The sequence below is a fragment of the Falco punctatus genome (genome assembly GCF_963210335.1).
Source record: "Falco punctatus genome assembly, chromosome: 5".
NCBI lineage: Eukaryota > Metazoa > Chordata > Aves > Falconiformes > Falconidae > Falco > Falco punctatus.
Window position 1 is genome coordinate 8,246,691 of NC_137584.1, and position 22,070 is coordinate 8,268,760.

At 39.1% G+C, this 22,070-nt stretch overlaps 1 protein-coding gene across 3 annotated transcripts in view; it reads left to right on the top strand.

Moving 5' to 3' along the window:
- Nucleotides 1-21,485, top strand: part of IBTK (inhibitor of Bruton tyrosine kinase) — a 58,013-nt gene extending 36,528 nt beyond the window's left edge. For 2 of the 3 annotated variants that reach the window (XM_080388084.1, XM_080388085.1), the window contains exons 21-29: nt 505-617; nt 1,285-1,430; nt 2,189-2,352; nt 4,168-4,251; nt 5,414-5,572; nt 9,878-10,030; nt 17,370-17,438; nt 17,555-17,687; nt 20,141-21,485. In XM_080388084.1, coding sequence (XP_080244210.1) covers nt 505-617; nt 1,285-1,430; nt 2,189-2,352; nt 4,168-4,251; nt 5,414-5,572; nt 9,878-10,030; nt 17,370-17,438; nt 17,555-17,687; nt 20,141-20,266 — 1,147 coding nt within the window. In that variant the 3' untranslated portion in view covers nt 20,267-21,485. The remainder of the gene's footprint in view (nt 1-504; nt 618-1,284; nt 1,431-2,188; nt 2,353-4,167; nt 4,252-5,413; nt 5,573-9,877; nt 10,031-17,369; nt 17,439-17,554; nt 17,688-20,140) is intronic. The other variant, XM_080388086.1, reaches the window with a different exon arrangement.
- The last annotated feature ends 585 nt before the right edge of the window (nt 21,486-22,070 follow it).

Consider the following 22,070-nt stretch of genomic DNA (forward strand, 5'->3'; position numbering starts at 1 on the left):
CTTGGTGGCAGTATTTGTGTTGGGGGAAAAATGAGACCAACTGTGGAGTTTATTGAACTTCAGTAATTCAAGAGAAATCAAAAGAGAATAAAGTGGAGCCTTGACTGTAGTTTGCTTTATGTCAGTTGCTGTGATGTGTAGCAGGTTTATTGTGACCTAGGTGGCAGTGCCAGCCTGTGCAGCTACTGTTTCTTCCACTGTCTCAGCAGAAGTCTTTTGTGCAGTATACTAGACCAGAGACTAGAGCTAGACTGGAAACAGGTTTTTTTTTTTTCTTCCTCCTGGATTCACCTCCCTCCCCCCAAATCATTTACTAAATAGTTGTGCCAGTGCATAAACAGAGCAGGAACAAGCAGCTAGTGACAACTGGTGGGAGCAGATACTGCTGTTTGAAGTGTAACTGCTGCTGCTGACTGAAAAACTTGACATTGACACTGATAGTTCTGAGGCTCAATTTCTTTGGTTTTAATCCATCTTGGGGGGGGGGTTGTTTGCTTTTAATAGGGAAGCCCTTTTCAAAAGAGCAAAAAGTAAGGCAAAAAAGAAGCCACGAAAACGGTCTGACAGCTCTGGAGGATATAATCTATCAGATATTATTCGGAGTCCAGCCTCTACAGGTCAGTGGAAAAGAGGTTCCTTTCAGGTATTATATTATATTATACCTTTCAGGTATAAACCCAGAACATTTAATATGCAATGCAGTGTGATTTCTATACTTCAATAAGGAAGTCTTGCAAATACTATTTCTTTTTTAGTCAACGCCATAGTTGAATTTGAATAGTGAATTAAGTAATCTTAAGGGTTTTTTGAAAGGATGTTTGTCATATTAAGCTTGTGACAAAAGTTCAGATTCTGTAAAAGCATGTATTTTTTATAAAGTAAAACTAATGGACAATTTCCCATGTGTTTGTAATAAGTGGAAGATTACTACTGATGTGGTTTTGGGGTTTTTTTCTGGAATATAAAAAATAAATTAGTTGTTGTTTATTGGAAAGATGGTAGGAGCCTTCGTTTTCCACAGAAAAGTGTCCATGTTACTTCCTAAAACTATATATTATGAGACAGAGAAGGAAAACCGGGAGTAATCTTATTCTGAAAAAAGTGGTTAAGATAGTCTCAAATTTGCTTATAGTTCTATATATTGCAGTCTAGTTACACTGGATTAGTAACTTCCAGTTATTTTGTATTCATCATATGTAGCGTATAACTTCTGGTGGTTTTTTAAGCATTGTTTAGTCCAGCTCTCATGATTTAATATTTCTGTTCTCTTTTCTTATTTCTTAGGCTCAGTAAAACTGGATAAAACTAACTCTGTAGAATCACTTCCAGAACTTTTAACATCTGATTCTGAAGGTAGTTATGCAGGAGTGGGTAGCCCCAGAGACTTGCAGTCCCCTGACTTCACAAGATTTCATCCAGAGAGGACTGAGGTTGGATTTCTTTGTTCCTAACAATTTACTTGTTTGCATTTATCTAGTCCATCAAAAGCAGAGTTTGTATTTTGCGGTGTTTCTGAGAAGCTGTTGTCCTGAAAATGGAGTAAACAACTTTAAGTATTATTATTTGTCTCAAAAAGCAAATAAAAATTAGTATCCCTTATTAAATCTTCTAAGGGTAATTTGTTCATGTGGTACCCTAATAAGAATTTTTATATACTTACTGTAGCGTTCAGGAAATATCAAGCTGAAAGGGCAGTTATGTAAAGGCTTTATTAATTTAAAATGCAAAGCAAATCTGAAGCTCATAAGCCAAAAAACCTAAAAGTGGATACAAAAAATCTCCAGGAAAATCCTGCTGTTCTTCAGCTGTTGTAGTTGGACAGGAACATGGTCCAGCATAACTGGGCCATAACTGCCAAAGAGAAGTAAGTTTGAAGAATTGTGCCCATGGTAAGTTTTAAAACTTCAGATGTGAACATCTGTGAGTAAATTTTCCCTTATCAAGATGCAAATTTGGACTTAACTCAGGGTAAAGTGAAAAGAAAAAAAAATATTTACAAATAGCAGACTGATCAGGGATTTGCTATGTTATTGGTATTTTTGAGGTATCCTTTACAATCTTTTCACTTACATGTGTCATTCAAACTGTTTGCAGCATTACTCTTTCCACCCCACCCACCCCTGCCAAATGAAAAAATGTGGCAATATTCAACATTTTTCCTTTTTTGTTTTTTTTGGTTTTTTTATAGATGAAGGACAAAGCATGCAGTCAGGGTATGAAACCCTCTCAACCTAACAAGGAGATGAAGTCATACAAGGGATCATCAGCATTGACACAGTCTATTCCACAGTCCATTCCCAGCGCCAAAAATAACTCTGCAAGCTCTCCCAATTGGGTAGCAACTAGTTTCAGGTGGCGTAGTAGTTGTGGTGCATAACTTACAATCACTGTTTTACACTTGGTAGTGAATGCTAGTAACATTCTCTTCTGACTAATTTACTCTTCAAAGTGATACATTACTTGACACATGAATTAAAGATTTTGGCAGTTTTATTAACCTGGTACCTTTTTTAATTATTCTTTGAGAAAAGCAATTGCTGGATTTTTTTTTTTAAATGCTACTGGTATAGACTTCTCATATCCTTTTTAAGAAGGCTTGCTTGTAAAAATACTTGCAGTTTTTTGTAGAATCAGAACATGTTTAAAGCCATTAGAAGCACTGTTGTACTTTGACGTTTTTAAGGCATGCCTTTAGACTTAAACAGTCTGTGAAAATCAACACTTCAAGTTTAAGTGATACAGTAATAAAAAATTGTAAATTTTTATCTGTAGCAGTATCTGCATATGGAAAAGGAGCAGTACTGCAATAGACTGAAGTTCTGTCTTGCCTGGTGTCCTGTCTCTGACAATTGTCAATAGAAGTTGAATAAAGAAGAGTTTAAGGATTTAGGGAATTGTATAGTGATAATTTCCAGCAGTTTTCCCAGGCTCTGTTGGTTTGTGGCTGATGGGCTTTGTTAATACAGGTGATGCAGCTGTAGAAATTAAAAGTTGCAGCTTTGAAGTGTATTGTTTGGTCAGCAGGGTCCATTAAGAATCTGTGTTGTCTCACTATGTATTTGTGCAAGCCTAGTCTATGCAGAGGGTAACATCCCACAGCTGTCTCTCTGGCCTATAGACTTGTTGGAAGAAGCTCCGTGTTCATCTGCTATCTTTGAGTTCTTCCTCAATGTTTTGTTAGAGGATTGCATGGAAGGGGAATAAATAAAACCATAGGACTTTATTGTAATGTCACTGTGCCTTTATGGGATTCCCTTGTACTATTTCTTCACTTTTTCTAGTGTTGCTGGTATGATATCAAGAAAAAGCAGGCGGCACTGTTGTGTAAAAAGTTTAAAGGATTAATACTCTAGCCTATTTGGTTGAATTACTGTGGAGAGTCAGTGGCAACAGGGTTTGTTGTGACCTTCCAGTGGTTAATTCACTACTTGGTCTGTGGCAGTTGGATTTATGTAGGAAGAGACAGAGGGAATGCAGCTTATATTTTATTTTAAAGCCTTGAATCTAGTTGTAACACAGCTTAGTTTACAAATGCCTTTAGATGGACAGGTTTTAATTCATAATTTTATGTAAAACTTCAAAATGTCTGGATTTAATTCATGTTCATCTCTGTGGAAGTTTAAAATTGGGTAGTTTATGAAAAAGAAACTGATTGCTGAAGTTTGAAAAAGAGCTGTGTATAAACACCAGCAACTAACTTTGCAAAGGGTGTTCTGTTTGCCCTGTGAAGTAATTTTTATATTTTTATTTATTTATATGATTTAATCCTGTTCTTCAAAGAAAGATCTAATTCAACCTTCATGAAAGAGCTGTGAGCAGTGCCTCTCTAATACTTAGCATGAGCAGTTGACTACTAAATAAGTATTCTGGATTTAGGTATCTAATTTTTTTAAAGTAATCATAGTTCACATCTTTTTGTTTCGTAGTATAATGAGTCTTGAAAGTATTTTTGTAGTGTGCTCTTAAATATGTATATATTTATAAAAGTTTTGTCAGAAACATTCTATTTGAGGTTTGCCATAATTGAGGAAACAGACATAAATTATACATCCGGTTACCAATCTTATGTATGATTTAGAGGATTTCATTGAAGGCTGGAACTGTGGAATGTAAGTAAAAATCAATGCCTTGTAAGGTAACGTTTTGTTTTTCATTTTGCCCTGCCAGCCCTCCTGCTATGGATCTAAGGACTATCATGGAAATTGAAGAAAGTATGCAGAAATGTGGAACCATGCCAAAGGCAAATTCAGGGTTGGTAAAAAACCAAAATCTATAAAAGAAAAAGTGTGATAGACCAGGCTATTATGAATTTTACTTAGTGGTTCAGGCAGTTTGGAGTTTAAAAAAAGCAGGAGAAAAGTTGTCCTGTTTCTTTTTGAATGACTTTGTTTACTTCAGTTCATTATGGTGTTCTTCTGTGAGCATACAAAATTTGTCCCTTTATTTTATTGTAGTCTTGTTTGATCAACTACTGCAAAACCGTGTTTAGCTGTTGAAATGTGAGGGGAAGAGCTAGTAAACTAGCACCTAAAATCAGTGGCCTCCTCTGCTGAGCTTTCCTATTTCCAATGACCAAGAATTAATTCTTGTCCCTAGCACTTTGGAAATTACTTGTGGAGCAATACTGTAGTTGATCCTAAAGTTTGTTTCTTGTCTTGCATTCTTTGACCTCCCTGAACACCCATGTGTTGATATTGACAATTCTTCCTCAGGCAGAAGCAAGGGTGTTCTTGCTCAGAGAAGCATCCCAAACACACAGGGACATAAATGTGCTTTTTTCATGAGGCAGTGGATTAGATCTAGTGTTCTTAACTGGCAACATATGGAAGAGAACTGGAGATTACTTTTGTGACCTTTGAAGGTCTTGTAAGGCAGAGCTAGGAGAGTAGTCCTGGAGCCTAATAAAGGATTGCTGGCTAGGTAGGTTCAGAAGCTGTGAACAAAGCAGCCAAGACTGAAGAATCCAAATAATTTAGAAAACAGATTATTACGAATGGAAAAAATGTCTGTATGCCATCGCATACATTTCTGTGCACGAATATTTTTGGTTTAAGGGAGCTAAGGTTCTGACAGTCTCTACGAAATCACAAAATTAGATAACAGTCTTTGTCTGGTGATAGTCCATCTGTTTTAGGTACTTGATTCCTACTCTGCATGTTTTAATTTGTAGGCATCTATGTGAAGAATAGTTTTATGAGATTTTCTTTCTGTTACTCTTGATATTCATTGATCCTTCTTCTGCTCTCCAGCCATCCAACCCCTCCCCCACACCTATATTCCCCTTTTGGCACTCTAGACAAAGTATTTTGCTCTAGGAAAGAATTATTTCTCAGTTTAATTTGCAAGATTAAAGGTGAGTCATCTCAAAGGACACTGGTCTTATATCTTCTCTCTTTGCAATATCAATTCACAGCAGAATGGTGTCTCATGGAATCAAGCTTTCTCAGAAGCAAAGGAAAATGATTGCCCTGGCAGCAAAAGATAACGGATCAGGAGCTAGCAGCACGGACTCTGCTGCACTAGTAACTACACCACCACCACCTACAAAAGTTGCAAAACTAGGGAGTGCATGGTATGTTATAAATCAGTTATCACTTTTTTTTTCTTTGGAGGGCTTTTACATTGAATGCACTCTTAGAAACAGTTGCTTAAATAAAAGTGGCCTTGGTTCTTTTTATTAAAGAGACTAGCATTGAACTATGTGTATCTACATTTGGTAGTAATCTAGAAATTCAAGGTGGGCAGGGAAATGCAGTGGTTGCAGTTTAACAGTTCTTTGAAATTTTACTGTAGTGAGTCAGAAGACTGCATCCCATCTGGTTCTTCCCTGTGTGTGATGTGGTATTTGCAGATGGTATCAAAGTGAAGCATAGAAAACGAAGGTTTAGCACAAGCTCTGAAATTTAGGCAGGAAAAGGTTGTTTAAAACCATTATGAATCCTGTTTTTTCTCTGTCAAAAACATCAAGAAAAATGTGTAGCCCTTCTTGGGGGAAGGGGCTAGAATGACTTCAGAGTAGAGCAAAATTGACCAAAATTACAGATAACAAAGTTGTTTAGGAGCTGGAGGGAGTGATGAAGCTGCTACAAATTCTTATGGTGGAAGGGTGCATGACTGCTGATTACAGAGTTTAAATTTCCAGTTAAGTGTCACTGTATTGACTAGAAGAATGGTCTATCATGTTCAGTGAACAAGGTTTACAACAACTGTAATGAGGTGGTAGCCCAAATCATGCTTTGTTCTTTACATTTACAGTTGGTTTTGGATGAAAACGTAAAGGCATAACTGTAAAAGTTGCAAGCTATGTAAATGTTTTTAATTTCTGCAGAATAAATACCTATGTGTATGCTCTTAACTTGAGGTAAATGTTGGGCAGTTTCCCCCTTTTCCCTTTTCAAGATTTCCAGACTTCTGTTGCAGCTTCCTTCTGTACTGCTACCCTAGGAGATCTGTGAGTCAGTCTCTTCTCTCTGGAGCCTACCTGTTTGTGCATCAGTGGGGACAAAGCTTGCTGCGTACCCTTCACAGTCGCTCTATTTTAAATGAAGCTTTTTAAAGACAGTTTAGCTTCTAAATGCTACTGTAGCAGGTTTCCTTTTGTATTGGAAAGATTTCAAAATAAAATAGGAGTCTGCCTTTCAAAGGGTAGGTTTATTTTCCACAGAGCCATCTCCCTCTACTGTCTTTTGGCGCTCTTTCCTTTGATCCTTTGTATGAATCGATTGCTCCTTTCAGAAATAAGAGTAGTAAGCATCTGCTGGAATCTTTGCCTTTCTGCTATGCCCCTGTAAGTTCAAAACGGATATGTAGCCTGTTAGTTATTTAATGGGCGTATGGAGAGAAAAAAAAATCCCATCACTAGCTGGCTGAGGAAAAGGCATAGTGACCACATGAGTGTTAGATTGGATTCCATCTTTCTGAAGCATACCCTGGACTTTCCACTTAAGATGGTTTGTGTCACACAGTAAAACCCAGCTACTTTCAAAACACTGTTTAATCAGAACCTTAAAAGCACAATGTATTTTCTGGAGACTGTTATCTAAACGTATTCAAAAATCAGTCCATACTTGCTTTTTAGATGCAAGTGTGGTCGCCTCTTGAGAGGTGTTCTGTGACAAAAGGTTTAGGGCAGTATCTAGGAGTACTTGCTTCTCTTCTCATTTCATGGGGAAGTCTGGGGCCTTTCTGGGATCAGTGGTCTCAAGTGTCTTCTCTGGAGTCTTCAAAGGAACTTCCCCATACCTGCTGTGCTGTGGCTTGGACTGATGTTAGTGATCACTGGTGTAGGCATTTCATGGGTGTTTTCAACCAGTCCTGTTAAATATCATCAGTTATTTTCCCTTTTTTTTTAAATTTATTTTTTAACTAGCCATTTTCAAGCTGCAGTTTTCTATACTTGTCTCTGACAGACTTTGCTTATCAAGGGAAGGAGTTATGAGAACTCCTCTGCAGGAGAATGTTTGTACAGGGTCCCTGTCTCTCCAGCTTGGTCTTTCTTTACCTTCTCCCCTTTATACACAACTCTTAGATACAACAAAGCCTGAAGTAGGCTTTGGAGCACATTGTGTAGCTTATCTAGTTATCTGGGCTTCTTCAGAAGAGGTTTTTGTTGATTCCTGAAGTCTTATTTTTCAGCGTAAGATAAATGACTTTTCATAAGAATCTGCACAAGTTGACTGAAGCACATGAGCCTCTAGTTAAGTGATTTACTTTTTACTGCAGGAAATAAGACGTTAGGAGAGGTGATGATAAAAGGCCTGTAAAAATATGGGGCATAACTTCCTTGATCTGACATCTGAATAGTTTGACTATTCATGCTATTCATCTGCTTCCTGATAAATAATTCTTTACTTGTTGGATGTTACTTAATTTTAAACTACTAACTGCCTGTGAACTGTTCCTTGTATCTAAAAAGTAGTATGGACTGATTTTTTGAATACGTTTAGATAACCGTCTCCAGAAAATATATTGTGCTTTTAAGGTTCTGATTAAACAGTTTTTTTGAAAGTAGCTGGGCTTTACTGTGTGACACAAACCATCTTAAGTGGAAAGTCCAGGGTATGCTTCAGGAGGATGGAATCCAATCTAACACTCGTGTGGTCACTATGCATGATTCTGTACGTTCCTTTGCAGCGTTCTGCTGGCTGCTGATGTGGAAAATGCCGGTAGCTCAAGTTCAAGCAAAGAACCAGTGGGAGTTATATGAATATTTAAAATTGTGCCTAGCTGCTGGAAGAGAGCACTTGTTGAATAAACTTTAAGCTGCTTTAGGCAAGCCGTCAATTATTTGATTGTCCCTGTTAGTTGTTCAAAGTATTTTTGTATGTAAGGTAGATGGTGTTACTCATCTGCTCTAATATTATATTTGCTAAGTTACATTCTGGAAATTCACACTGGACCATCAGAGTGTGTTTGGCAATAGATTGAGCTTTCCACGAGTGCAGTATAGTCAAAGCCATAGAACCTGTGTTCCAATGAAATAAGATACTCATCTTGGATGTGTGGTGAGCATGCTTGCCAAAAGGGTGTGGGACCTTGCAGGTCTTTTTTGGCTGACTAAAAGACAGAGACTGTCATACATGATGTCCTACCTTTTCCACCAAAAGATGGTTTGTACTTTTTTGGGGACTGAACCTGTTTCCTCCTTTGAAGAAAATGGAAATCAGAAGGGGGGTGGAAAAAAAATCACATTAGTAATACTTAGAGAGTATGTCGTGCAAGAAGCTAGGTGTTGACTTTGTTAGTTCTCCAAATGTGCTTTGATTGAGGCAGGGGGATGTTGTGTATTTATTTCTGTTTTCTTTTTTTTCAACTCAGGAGAGCCTGTGGCTTTTCAGGAGTGGAGACACAAAGAAGTTTGAAGTCTCTCTTGAGAATTAACAATTGTGTATTTTAATGTCTAGGTTGTCAGTTTCTCCGGGTTTCAGCTTATACTGAAACATCAGCTGTTTTGGAGTTTCATGCTTTGATGTATTGCAGTTACAGCTTGGAGAAACTTAGTCATATTCTACTTTCTTAAAAAAGATGTATAGATGAGTTTTTCTAGTGCTGCAGACTAGATAGAAATGGCAATGTATCAGGTGGGATAAGCTGAAATTTAGAGTTGTTACTGTTAGGAAAATTTGTACCAGTTTAAGTGGAACCGTTTTAAGGCACTGGTAACTGTTTTGGATCGGTTTACAAGCTGAGAGCGATACAGGGTTGGGGGGTTTTGGGGGGGTTATTTTGGGTGGTTTTGGGAGGTTTTCTTTGGGTTTTTTGGGTTTGGTTGTTTTGTTGGTGTGTTTTTTGGAGCTGTGTTGCAGGTGGATTTGATTGCAGTACAGAATTTTAATGAAAATAGGTAGGCTACCTAAATTGTTAGTAGCAGAAGCTTCTGTGACAGCAGATCTAAGGGAGCCATTTGCCTACTCAGTATAATAGGTTTGGGGAAGTTCTGGTCAAACACTTGCCTAGACTCATGTCTTTTCAAGGAATACTACTGTTAGAAAAGGGACAGCTTGTCTAAGACAAGATGCTTGTGAGAGTAAAATTGCTCTTTAAGAGGGTGGGTTGGGGTGGAATAGATGGAAGTATGGGGTTTGGGGTTTGCTGGTTTTTTTTCCCCCTTCTTACAAAATTTCCGTACTGCTGGTCTGCTTTGTTCTTATAAGTATTTATTTTCTGATGATTAACTATTTGACCCAAAGGGACTTATTTTAGTGAGTGGGGTCTAGCGGGCAGAATGGTAAGATACAAAAGCAAAATAATATTGTATTTTTATTTTTAGCAACTGAAAAAGCCCTCTTTGCTATCTGAATATTGGAACAATATGGAGTCTTGGAAAGTGCAAGTATAAAATACGTTGTTTTGGGTTTTTTTGTTTTTGTTTTTAAAGGTCATCTTCCTTACATTCTGCTTTGCCAAAGTCATTCCGTGACCTTGTAATGGAAGAAGAAAAATGTATGAGTGCAAACAATTCACCTGGTACTGGTATCAAAAGAGCTGGCTATAAAGGAACTGAGGATTCATCAGTCCAAAACACCATAAGGTAAGAGAGCGGTCTTTTCCTAATTGATCAACTGTTATACAAGAATCACAATAACCTATTTAAATTCTGCTGAAATAAGAAAGGATGAAATTATCATTTTTAAAAAAAAAAAAAAAGAAAAATCCTGTAACCATTCTTTTAATGATTCTGTTAATAGGATTTTATGAATAGAAAGCTTGAGACTAAAGTAATTTAATGCCACTGCTAATACTTCGTTTGAGGTTCAAAGTGTTTGTGTCTGTGTGTATGGACACAGGAGAGTGTGTGTGTGTGTGTGTAGGGTCATAGAATCATTTAGGTTGGAAAAGGCCTTTAAGATCACAGAGTCCAACTGTAAACCTAACACTGCCAAGTCCACCACCATGTCCTTAAGTGCCACATCTACACATATATATGGACACAAGCACTTCAGGCTTCAAACAAAATATATGTGTGTGTGTGTGTACATTTATATATGTATGTATGTATAAAAAATGTAGGAGGGATTTGGAGAGTGACAGGTGGGTTTTCTTCAGGAACAGAGGGATAAAGCTGAAATTATTGTGGTAATTGGAGATGTAGGACACAAAGCACAAAGCTGCAGAAAAACAGGTATCATTAATGTTGTTGCTAGCAAGATAATAAAGCTTTTTGTCACATGGGAGATGCAAGGACGTGTGATAAGGGAATTTGCATTGGATGCTATTTTTGTCATACCTGCTCTGTGATCTTTATAAAGTCATTCCTTTTCCTTTTGCATTGCTCTGTGCAGTCTGGTCAGTCTGCAGGCTCTCAAAGTGAATTATTTGAGCTGAATCCAGGCCTAATATGTTGTCTGAAAATGATATGCTAAGCTGCTGGGAGCCTAGATGACTAGAATGACTATAATCAGTTGGAAAAGATGGCTTTTCCAGAGCTATTTCAGGTTGTTTGGAACTGTGTCTGAAAATGCTGATTTCTCTCTATTAGGTATAAAGAGCCTAGGTGAGTAGTTCATCCATCTGAAATTAGGAGTTGAGTTTCTGGTTTGAGGTAGTTTTATTCTTTGACTGTATAGTTCCTGTCCAGTAGGATCTAATTTTTTTTGCCTGCAGCATTCAAAGGCTATTTCTATGAAGATTATTTTCCATACCCTTAACTCTTCCTTTTTAAGCAAAGGAAATTGCGTGTGTGTAGAGTATAAGTAATCTTCATCTGTTGGTGTCAGACTCACTGTTGGGATACTGAAGATGCTTGCATAGCTACTGTTCCAGCTTTGTCCTTTTTCTTTGGATAAACTAGCGCAGTAATTAAATTGACAATTTTCTTAAGTCTCTGGATGCGAGCTTTTTGGTGGTTGCATAAACACTTTTCCATATACTGTCACCTCCAGTTTATCCAACCCAGAAATTTCGTGTAGATGAACCATGTCATGAATGTGGACATGTGAACTGGATTCAGTCCAGAGGCAGATCAGCCCAAAAGCTGGGCTGTGTGGATGTGGCTGCATTGTTTCCAGGGAGAGCTGAGCCTTGGGAGTTACGCTGTGCAGCTGTGCGTGTGTAGCTCATAGTCCAAGCTAAAAACATAGGGCTGACATGACTTAACTTTGTTGTGGCAGCCTGGGTTGCCTTCACTGCGTTACTCCAGGGAGCAGTGAAGAGTCTTAGTGGAAACAAGTCTTTGTGGCTTCGCGTGGGAATGGCCTAGTTCTGGCATGGCTAATACTGAGCTAATAAGTAGTACATGACTCAAATGGTACAGCAAAACCCAAGAGGTTCTGCAGGAGACCAGGCTTTGTGTTCCTTTTCTGAGAGCATTCATTAGATCAGGGAGTCACTGGACCTGAACTGGCTTCCAGTGAACAAATCCTCAGGAAACACTGGGGAGCCAAGTTCTGGGACATTTTGGTGGCTGTGCAGGAGTCATGGCAAGTTCAGCCAACTGAATTAATCAGGTTGGTTCAGTACTGATGATACTTGGCTGGTTTGTTTCCATGCAGGACCACTCTGCATCAGTCCTTAATTTTCAAGACTTTCAGGTTTCCAAGTTCTATATATTTGGAGGCTTTTCTCCATTTTTCTGTATATGCTAGCTTCATGTTTCCCATCTGTTCCATTTTTCCGAGCTATTTTGATGCCAGCTGAGGAATTAATCTAGCATGTTGAAATATCTGCAGTTGATTTAATATCTGGACTGAGTGTCTTGCTAGCAAGAAACAGAGATGTATGTATGTGTAAACAGCTTCAAAATATCTGATTTTTTTTCAGATATTTTAAAATGCCTTTTAAAGCCACATTAAAATTCTAGGAGACGACATAGGTATTTAAACTTACCTTTTAATTGATCACTAGAGTGTGCTGTGACACTGGAACTATAAATTCCAGGTTTTGGAAATTTCTGTTGTGCTGGGGTTTTTTGTGTGGTTGGTTGGGTTTTTTGGTTGGTTGGTTTGTTCAGAAGTCTTACTCTGGAAAGATTTCTGTATCTGTACTGAAATAGGTTTGTTAAGTATCTACTTGGGTTCATTTATAGTAGTGCTGTGAGTTCTTTGGATTGTGAGTAGGAAGAAGAGCATAGTTGTTAAATGGGCTGGGTAGGTATTGATTACTGACAAATGGACAGGAAGGTGAGCTTTATTAAAGCAGGTGGAAAAAGAGATACAGTTGATATATTTGAGAGATGACAGCAGAATAAAGGCATTTAGTAAGCTGTGCAAACATGCTTTTAATTAAACAAACCAGCAAGCAAAAAACTGCTTTCATCTCTTATTGTTCTTCTTTCCTTTTCTCTGGCTCTTTGTTTTTTATTACATTACTGTCTTTAAGTGCAGTAAAAAATGGAATTTGTTTTACCTAGACCAGCTAAAAAGTAGTCCCCTGCTGCTGAAGTCATTAAATAATTTAGATTCTCTAGTTCAGCCTCCTGCTCAATATAAGTCAAACTAGATCATGTTGCCCAGGGCCTGGTCCAGTTGAGTTGTGACTTCTTCCAAGTATGAAGATAACCCCAGACGTTCTGGGCAACATGTTCTAACGTATGATCATCCCCATAGTGTTTGATTTTTTTTTTTTTCTTATATCTAACTGGGATTTCCTATTTTGCAGCTTGAGTATATTGCATCTCATTCTATCACTGCATCTCTCAGAAGATCCTTCTTTAAGAAGATCCTGCTTCTTTTCTTTGCCCTGTAGTTAGGTAGCTGAAGACAGTAGTGGGATCAGCACTTTGCCTCCTTCCTTTACAATTAACACAGTTCTTCTGTCATGTGCTTCAGCCCCTAGTCTTGGTGGCCCTCCACTGGATTTATTCCAGCCTGACAGCATCCTTCTTGTATTGAGGAGTCCAAAACTGGATATGATACTCTGTACGTAGACCAACAAATACAGCACAGAGGGGAAGAACCACTTCCTTTGACTGCCTGGCTATTACTCTTGCTAGTACAGCCCAGTATGCAGTTGGTGATTTTTCCTGCACAGGCATGTGCCAATTCACCTTCGCCTTGCTGCCAGCCGGGGCTCTGCAGCTTCTTCTCTGCAGAGCTGCTTTCTAGCCAGGCAGCCCCTGGCCTGTACTGCTCTGTGGGACTGTCCTCATCCCAATACAGGACTTTGCACTTGCCTTTGAAATTATGGAGTTCTCAGTTGCCCATTTCTCCTGTCTCTTGAGGGCCTTCTGAATGGCAGCCTGGCATCTAGAATGTGGACTGCTGCACCCTTCCCACCTTCTCCCCATCCATCTGTGGCCTTGCTGAGTGTGCTTTGTTCTACCAGAGGATTAGTCTCAGTATCTGTCCCTGAGGACCACTGTGGTGACACAGGTTGAGGCGGACTGAAAAATCACTGTGTCTGCATGGCTGGGTTTGGACAAAATGGCAAAATGGCCTTTATTGTTTATATAAATTACTTATGTATCTTAGACAGTACCTTTGTCAGACCCTGATAGGTTTTTGTGTTCTTCTTCTTGATTGCTATTTGCTGTTGCTGTAGGTGCCCGTATGCTGTGGTTCGAAGTTCTGGTTCTTTACATCCTGTTTACATACCTGACAGTGTGTGGCTGTCTTAAAGGTACACGGCTAAGTCTTTGAAGTAACGAACTTGTCTGCAGACCCGCTGCAGACCCCAACAGACCACCACTAGTACTTGGTTTCCAGTTGGACTTTGTATCGCTAACCCACAACCCCTGAAGCCCTTCAGGCCAGCCTGTTTTCCACCCATCTTGTAGTCCATTTCTCAGTCTGTATTTTTCAGACTAAGTATAAGGATAGGATAAAAGAACATGTCAGAGGCCTTGCTGAAGCCACAGAGCAGGACATCCACTGCTGTCTGGTTGTCTGCAGAGCCTGTCGTCCTATCACAGAAGGCAATCAGGTTGGTTAGCACAGTTTTCCTTGTGTCATACATCCGTGCTGGCTGTTCTTGTCCCACATGTGCTCAGAACTGCTTGCAGAAAAATTTGTTCCACGACCTTCCCCAGGATTGAGGTGAGACTGGTCAGTCTGTAGTTCCCCATATCCTCCTTGAAAACAGGTGTAACATTCAGCTTTTTCTAGTCATCAGGAAACCTCTGTGGTTGGTTGCTTTTTCTTCTTGCTAATACAGAAGCCCTTCCTTTTGTCGTGCACATCCCTCAGTTGTTTCAGCTCCAGTTCAGCATTGGCTCTTACAGCACAGAAGTAATATTTCTGTTTTCCTCTAGTGTAGACTGTCCCTGCTTCCACTGTTTATATGTGTCCTTTTTTAATCTGAAGTCCTTGTAGGGTTGGCTCTTCATTCCTGCCAACCTTCTGCCATGCTTGCTTGCCTTAAGGCCCATTGAAATGATCTGCTTTGTGTTTGGGGGAGGCTGTCCTTGTATATTGGTAAAGGTACTGTCTATATGAAGATCTGTTACTCTGCCTTGTTCTTTCCTTTGCAGGGTTAGAGATAATTTTTTAATCTTCTCAGAAGATGATCTCTGGAAGACTTAGTATCAGTTATTCTTCTCTGCATCTGTGATACTTTAGAGTATTCTTCCTTGAACCTATGAGACCAAAAATGAAAGCTCCTCCAAATAAGCTTTGTCCAGCATAGTATATGTTGGCAAAAGTATTTGTTTCAAATGGAAACAACTGTTTTTTCCCCCAACCATATACTTCTGATTTGTTATCATGATCAGTACACCCTGGATTCTCCTTCTCTTCAAGCTGAAAATCTCAGCTTATAGCTGCTACGGTCTTCACTTCACACAGTCTTTTGTTTTGTACTTTTGAATTTCCTTTCTCATTGCTTTGTTCCACAGTCATACTGTTCATTTTTATCCTTTGCTCAGTTAATAGTGTCTCTTAATATTGTCTACTGGTTTGAGCTTTGCTACTTACTGTGTTCACCAACATTAACTTAGTTATATTTCTTTTAGTTAATTTATTCTCTAAAGTAATGTATAACCCAGCTGTAAAGTGAATAAGGAATTAGCTAGGTAGGAGACAAATGAGAAACTTGGTTTAAAAAAAAAAATAAATTTCTGTGGCACTTGACTCAGTGTCTTACAGAATTCCCATATTTGTTTATCATACTTATCTGTCATGACTTGATACTTATCTTAAATATGATAGGATTCTCTAACCTGCCATTGGTTTTCTTTTACCAAATATAGAAAAAAAACCCAAGATACTTATTTTCTACCTTTTTTCAATTTTTAAATATTCTTCAGCACCTGTGGAAAAAGCATTGCATATTAATGAGGTCAAAATAAAGGAACTGCAGCTATAGATACTCAGTGTGGAGAACGGTGCAGCAGGTTTAACCACTCTTGTCATGGAGCTGTTGTTTCAGATGTCAGTTCTTTCAAAGCTTTGGAATAGTAGTTATCCAGAAACATCTGGTTTGGAGGCTACCACACCTTTTTGGCTTCCTCTCCTTATCCTGTCAGTGTCTGATATCGTTGCCATTACTGAAGCAATGACCAATGATGTGGTCACTGAAGGGGAAGGATCACCTTGACTGACATGAACTGTGCTTTCCTGATGGAAACACAGAAGCAATATGACCTGGCGTCTCTGCTGGGTTTGATTCAAGGGACTGACACGGTAGAAAGCCTCTTTTGAAGACCAGTGTTATGCTCTGGCAGCTGTTGCTGCAGATATATAGATATAGACATATATATATATATTTATTTATTTATTCCCTGAGCAGTTAAATTTGTGTTCATGCTGTTCTTAGAGTAGTTGGCTGTTTGGTGGGCAAAATTAATTTTGTGACAATAAGCTGGGCATGGTTCATTTAACCACATTTTTGATGATGGATGTTGAATTTCATAATTATTAAGATTTTGCCCTCATTGCTTAGCAGTAGGGATCATAGTTTGTTGTCCTTGGAATTGTGTTCTGGAGAAAATATTCCAAGCAGAGAACTTAGCAGTTACTGGAATTCTTTTAGCTTTCTATAGACTTTTCCTCTTTTCTCTGAGGTTTTGGCCACTTACAGAGGATTACTAAAGCCTTAAAGAAAATTGAGACTGATTTATCGAAATACCAACACCCTTAGAGGTTCTTTACAATACCATAGGATAATTCAAGAAAGTCTGCTAACATTTCATAGTATGCTGTAACACTTTTTTAGAGTTCTGGAAATCAAAAAGTTGCCAAAGATAAGTATTAAATAACAAGAGTATGTCTCTCTCTTCCTACTGATGTAGGATTTTCCTGACAAATATACTTGTCTCTTAAGGCATACAGTATACCAAGTCTAACTTCTTTTTGTTGAGAGGTTAACATTTTGCAATGGAATAAAATTATCTTCCTGTTGGGAACTCTATTGATATTTCATATGGATTTTTATTTTTTTTTCAATTATCTTAATTCTAGTTTTATGCTGTTCTTATGAATGTGGGAGCTGATTGCAGGATATGTACTGAAAATCCATAATTTCTAGGCGTACACTTGAGAAAATAATTTATTAGTGCTGTTGTAGCACTGGTTCTTTTACGTGAAAAGCTTAATTTGAATACAGGACAGTTTGTGGTTTTTTTCTTTATCTTGAAGCCGTATTTTCACATTAATTGCAAACATTTATAGTCAGTGCTGTTAGTCTGTAATTTGGTTGACTATTTTACATGTAGAAAAATATTTATTCAAAGCTCAAAAGCCTTTGTTCAAATGCTCAGATGTTAGGAAATGCCAGAACTGATGCCCAAGCTGAAAATCCATTAAGTTCTAGTAGTCAGAAATGAGCTTCAGTGTCTCCTGTAGTCACAATATCACACTTAAAGGTAAATTCAGCATTACATCCTAATGCCTTTCTTCTGGAAAAACCCTACACCTTTGTAATTGCCTATCGTAAATATGTACTTCACAGTAGGAGAGTGCTCTGTCAGTGACTTTCACTTTCCTACCTTTTTCCAGGTGCACCACTAGAAGTAGCCCAGGTCTGGAAGACCATGTTCTGGATTCTCCACAGCTGGAGAGTCATAAGTAAGTTTGACAGTGGCATAGATTCTGGAGCTTCTTTTCTGTATGTTGGGCTGACCTTGTTTTGATGTTGCCTCATGATGTCATTTTGGTTTTGGTTTGGTTTTTTTTTTTTGCAGTCCTTGGTCAGCAGCATCACCAACTAGCTCTCCTGTGATAGCACCTGTCATGTTTTCAGCTATCGTAGAGGAAGAGCTCCAGCAAGAAGCTGCTCTTATTAGGAGCAGAGAAAAACCTTTGGCTTTGATCCAGGTAAAGTACTATTACTGCAGCTGTGAAGTAATAAAAGGAGTTTCCAATGGCTGTTTCAGAGATCAGTTTTTAGGATTAATTACTTATTGGTACGCTTAGTATCATCTACATAATGATATTAAATATCATCTAGTAATAACTTCACATTGCTTGATAAAGTAGGCCTATATTAAACTCAGATTGACTACTCGGTTCGTGATTAGTGCATTCACAGCATCAGAGAACGGTTGAGGTTGGAAGAAACCTCTGGAAATTGTCTAACCCACCCCGCTGCTCAGAGGAAGGTCAGTTAGAGCAGGTTGTTCAAAGCCATGTCCAGGCAGCTTTTGAATATCTGAAGATGGAGACTTCATGGCCTCTCTGGGAAACCTGTTCCAGTGTCGAACCGTTCTCACAGTAAAAAAGATTTTTATATTTAAATGCAATTTTCTGTGTTTTGGTCTGTGCCCATTGTCTCTTCTTCTGTCACTGGGCACCACTGGGAGGAGCGTGATTCAGTCATCTTTATTCTCTCCCATCAGATACTTACACATTTTGATGAGGTCTCCCTAAGCCTTCTCTTCTGCATGCTACACAATTGCAGCGTGCTCAGCATCTCCTCATATGTCAGATGCTGTAAGCTCTTAAATAATTTTTTCCCCTTCACTGGACTGTCTTTAGTATGTCCATGTCTCTCTTTTACTGGGGAGTCCAGAAGTGGACCCAGCTCTTCAAATGTGTCTCACCCGTGCTGAGCAGAGTGAAAGGATCACTTATCACCATCTGCTGGCAGTGCTGTCCCTCACAGAGCGCAGGAGGCCTGTCACTCTTCTTTGCACAGGAGCACATTGGTGTCTAATAGTCGACTTGTCCACCAGGACCCCAGATCCTTTATGCTAAGCTGCTTTCTAGCATGTCAGCCTCCAGCGTGCACTGGTGCTTGGGGTTATTCTTCCCAGGAGCTGGATTTGACATTTCCCTTTGTTGAACTTCCTGAGGTTCCTCATAGCCCATTTCTCTAGCATATCTGGGTCCCTCTCAGTGACAGCACAGCCATCTAGCGTATCAGCCACTCCTTCCAATTTTGTATTGTCTGCAACCGTGCTGAGGGTGTGCTATGTCCCGTCAGGCAGGTAATTAATGAAGATGATAAATGGTACTGGCACTAGTCTTAGTATTGGAGCTAGTGACTGGCCTCTATCTGGACTTTGTGCCACTGATCTCAACCCTTTGAGATCACCAGTTCAGCCAGTTTTCAGTCCATCTCACTGTCCGTTTATGTTGTCTGTACTTAAGCTTGCCCAGTTAAGCTCTCTAGTTTGCACTTAGGCTCTACCACTTTCCTATAGATCAAGATGAGGGTGACTGATAAGTAGCCATCCTGATCCTCCTTGCCTTTCTTGAAGATAGGAATGATGTTTGCTTCCTTTCAGTCCCCAGGAACCAACCCTTACGGCCACAGTCTTTCAAAGATTTTTTGAGAGTGGGCTTGCAGTCATATTGGCCAGCTCTGATCCCAAGGGCCTGGGATTGCTGAAGACCGATCTTACCACTAAAGACCAAGATGAAGGCAGCTGTTAGTTCCCCAGCCTTTTCCATGTCCTTTGTCATTCAGCAGTGGGCCCCTGTTGCCTGTTTGCTGCTGTAGAAGCCTTTCTTGTTGCCCTTCATGTCCCTTGCCAGATTCAACTCCAGGCGGGCTTTGACTTCCCTAATTCTGTTCTTGTGTGCTCAGACAGTGTCTCTGTTTTCCTTCTGGCTCACCTTTCTCTGCTTCCCCCTCTTCTGTGCTTCCTTTTTGTCTGAATTTTGTCAGGCACTCTTTTTTTTGTCCATGCAAGCCTCCTGCCACTCTTGCTTGGCTTCCTGCTCATTGGCATGGACTCTTCTTGAGCTCAGAGGAGGTGATCCTTAAAATCGGCTCTCCTGGATCTCTCTTCTTTCCAGGGATGTATCCCATGAATTTTTTCTAAGCAGATCCCTGGACAGATGAGAGTCTTCTCCTCTGAAGTCCCAGGCTGTTATTCTGCTGTTTGTCTTGTTCCCATCTCTTGGGATCCTGATCCTCCACCATCTGATGGTCATAGCAGCTAAGGTTGCCCTTGACCTTCTCATCCCTGACCAGTCCTTCTTTGTTTGTAAGTATGAGATCCAGCAGAGTGTCTCCATTCATCAGCTCCTTGGTCATCCTTGTAAGAAGTTTTCACCAGTGCAAACCTCCTGGAGTGCTTGTGCCCTGCCACGTTGCCTTTCTGGCCCAAATCAGGGTGGCTCAAGTTTTCCGTGAGGAGCAGGACCTGCAAACGTGAGGTTTCTTCAACTTGTCTGAAGGCGGCCTCATCTACTGCTTCTTCCTGATTAAGAGTTCTGTAGCAGACATGCATTCAGGACCAGTAAAGCCAGGTCATAACTGTGCTACAGATGTAAATGTAGGTGTGACAATGACATACGTGTCTTTTTTTTTTCCCTTCCAGATCGAGGAGTGTGCTATTCAAGATTTACTAATCCACTATGAAGCTTTCGACAACCCTGATGAATTTGTGACTGTTGAAAGGGCTCCGCAGGGACCTATAGCAGCACCTATGTGGAACAAGCACTAATTCATACTCCTCACAGTCCGCGTTGTATGTGCACTTCTGAAGTTCTGATTCTTGTTACGAGTGAAAAGGGACTGGAAGAAGAGGAATCATGTAATTTTTATCATCATTAAAATTCTGCACATAATCACTAGGTATTCATTAGAGAGGATGGAAATCATGTGTTCACTGTGTCCTTTACCTGCAATATATATATACTATGTATGTTTTGAGAGAATTTCTTTAAGAAGACATATTATTAGTGATGTTACATGAAGGTGTAGGTTGGAAATGCATTTGCTAATGTTTTTTGTTAAATTCACAGGTGGCTGAAAAGCGAATGCTTATTTCGTGATTTAATGTGGGATTGATTGTGCAGAATTATATAACTTTAAAGTTAGGGGAGATGGTATGTTCTTCAGAGCTTTCTGGCAATCGGTAACATTGGAAAAAGTTTCTGCTTGAACTTCCTGTAAAAGTACAGTTTGGTAATGCAGTTTGCCCTAAGTTACGTGTGCAAGTACTGGTTCAGTTGTTGCGGCCGGTACGTTTTACTGCCATGCTCCATGCTGCTAAGTGCCCTGCCATTGCCTGCTCTCAGTTCAGTTGTGCATGTTTTTTCAGTGTTGTGAGACTGGCCTTCGAACAGTCAGCTCTGTTGTGAAGTAAAGCACACAGTTGAATAGAACATGGTGGCACTTAATTAGCTCATCTGTAGTCTTATTCTGGTAAATATGATACAGTTTTACAAGCACTGTGTTTAAAGTACAATTCACTTGAAGTGCTGAGGAAATAAAAGTTCTGTGTATTTGTTGTTAAAGCTATAGGGACGAATGCTTGACTTGGAATTTGCAAACACCTAACCTTCAAAGATTATCATAGGTGGCTTTCAGTATTGTGTGTTCCAAAGTTCTCTGTGCCTGTTTTAAACAGATTTATATATATATATATAAAAAAGGAAAAAAAAAAAGTAACCTTATCTGCAATATTCTGTCTAGTTTGTTGGTTTGTATAGGTGTGTTTGAACCTGTACTTTTTCAGTAGTGTCAGTACTCACGAACTCTGGAAGACGAATTGAGAGTGCTACAGAAAACGAATGTAGAGAGTTAATCACTGTGTGATAAAAGAATCTTGAAAAAACCTATGTAGATATACCTAATGGTTTCAGGTCAAGCTACACCAAAAAATCCCCCACAAAAATTGTAAACAAATGCAATAAACCATAAAATCTTGATTTACACAAGTTAGTATACTTTTATGTGCTGTCTGTATATAATCAATGCTTTAGGTAACTATAGAGTAATCTAAAGGTATTTCTTCGGCATATGAGACAAGAACTGTAGGCATTTTGAAGCTACGCAGACAAAGGAAGATGTAGCTTTTAATTCTATATTCAATTCTACTGGTGATTCATTCACTATACTGATGAGAATACATGCATTAAGTGCTTTACTTGATGCACCGCAGGGCCTTGGGGCCTGCTGAAACTATAGTTCTGATTTAAAAGAAAGCTGATGTGCTGTGGGAAAAAGCTATAAAAGCAGTGGGCCTTTCCAGGTGTGAACGCAGTTTGTTCTCAAATGTAAAATTACTGTAAAGTTGCTAATTTGCGTTTTGATTTTTTTTCTCCAAAAATTGATTAGAATATGCTGTTTAAAATGTCATTCTCCTACCATTATAAGAGGATTCGTGTTTCCGTCATGCTGAGGAGATTGACTGCTTTTAAGTTCTGCGTTTATTGTCGCAGTTTGTTTATGCATCATCACTAGTTATATTCACAAACAAAAGTGAGGATTGATCAGTGTAACACTCTTCTGAAACTGAGAAC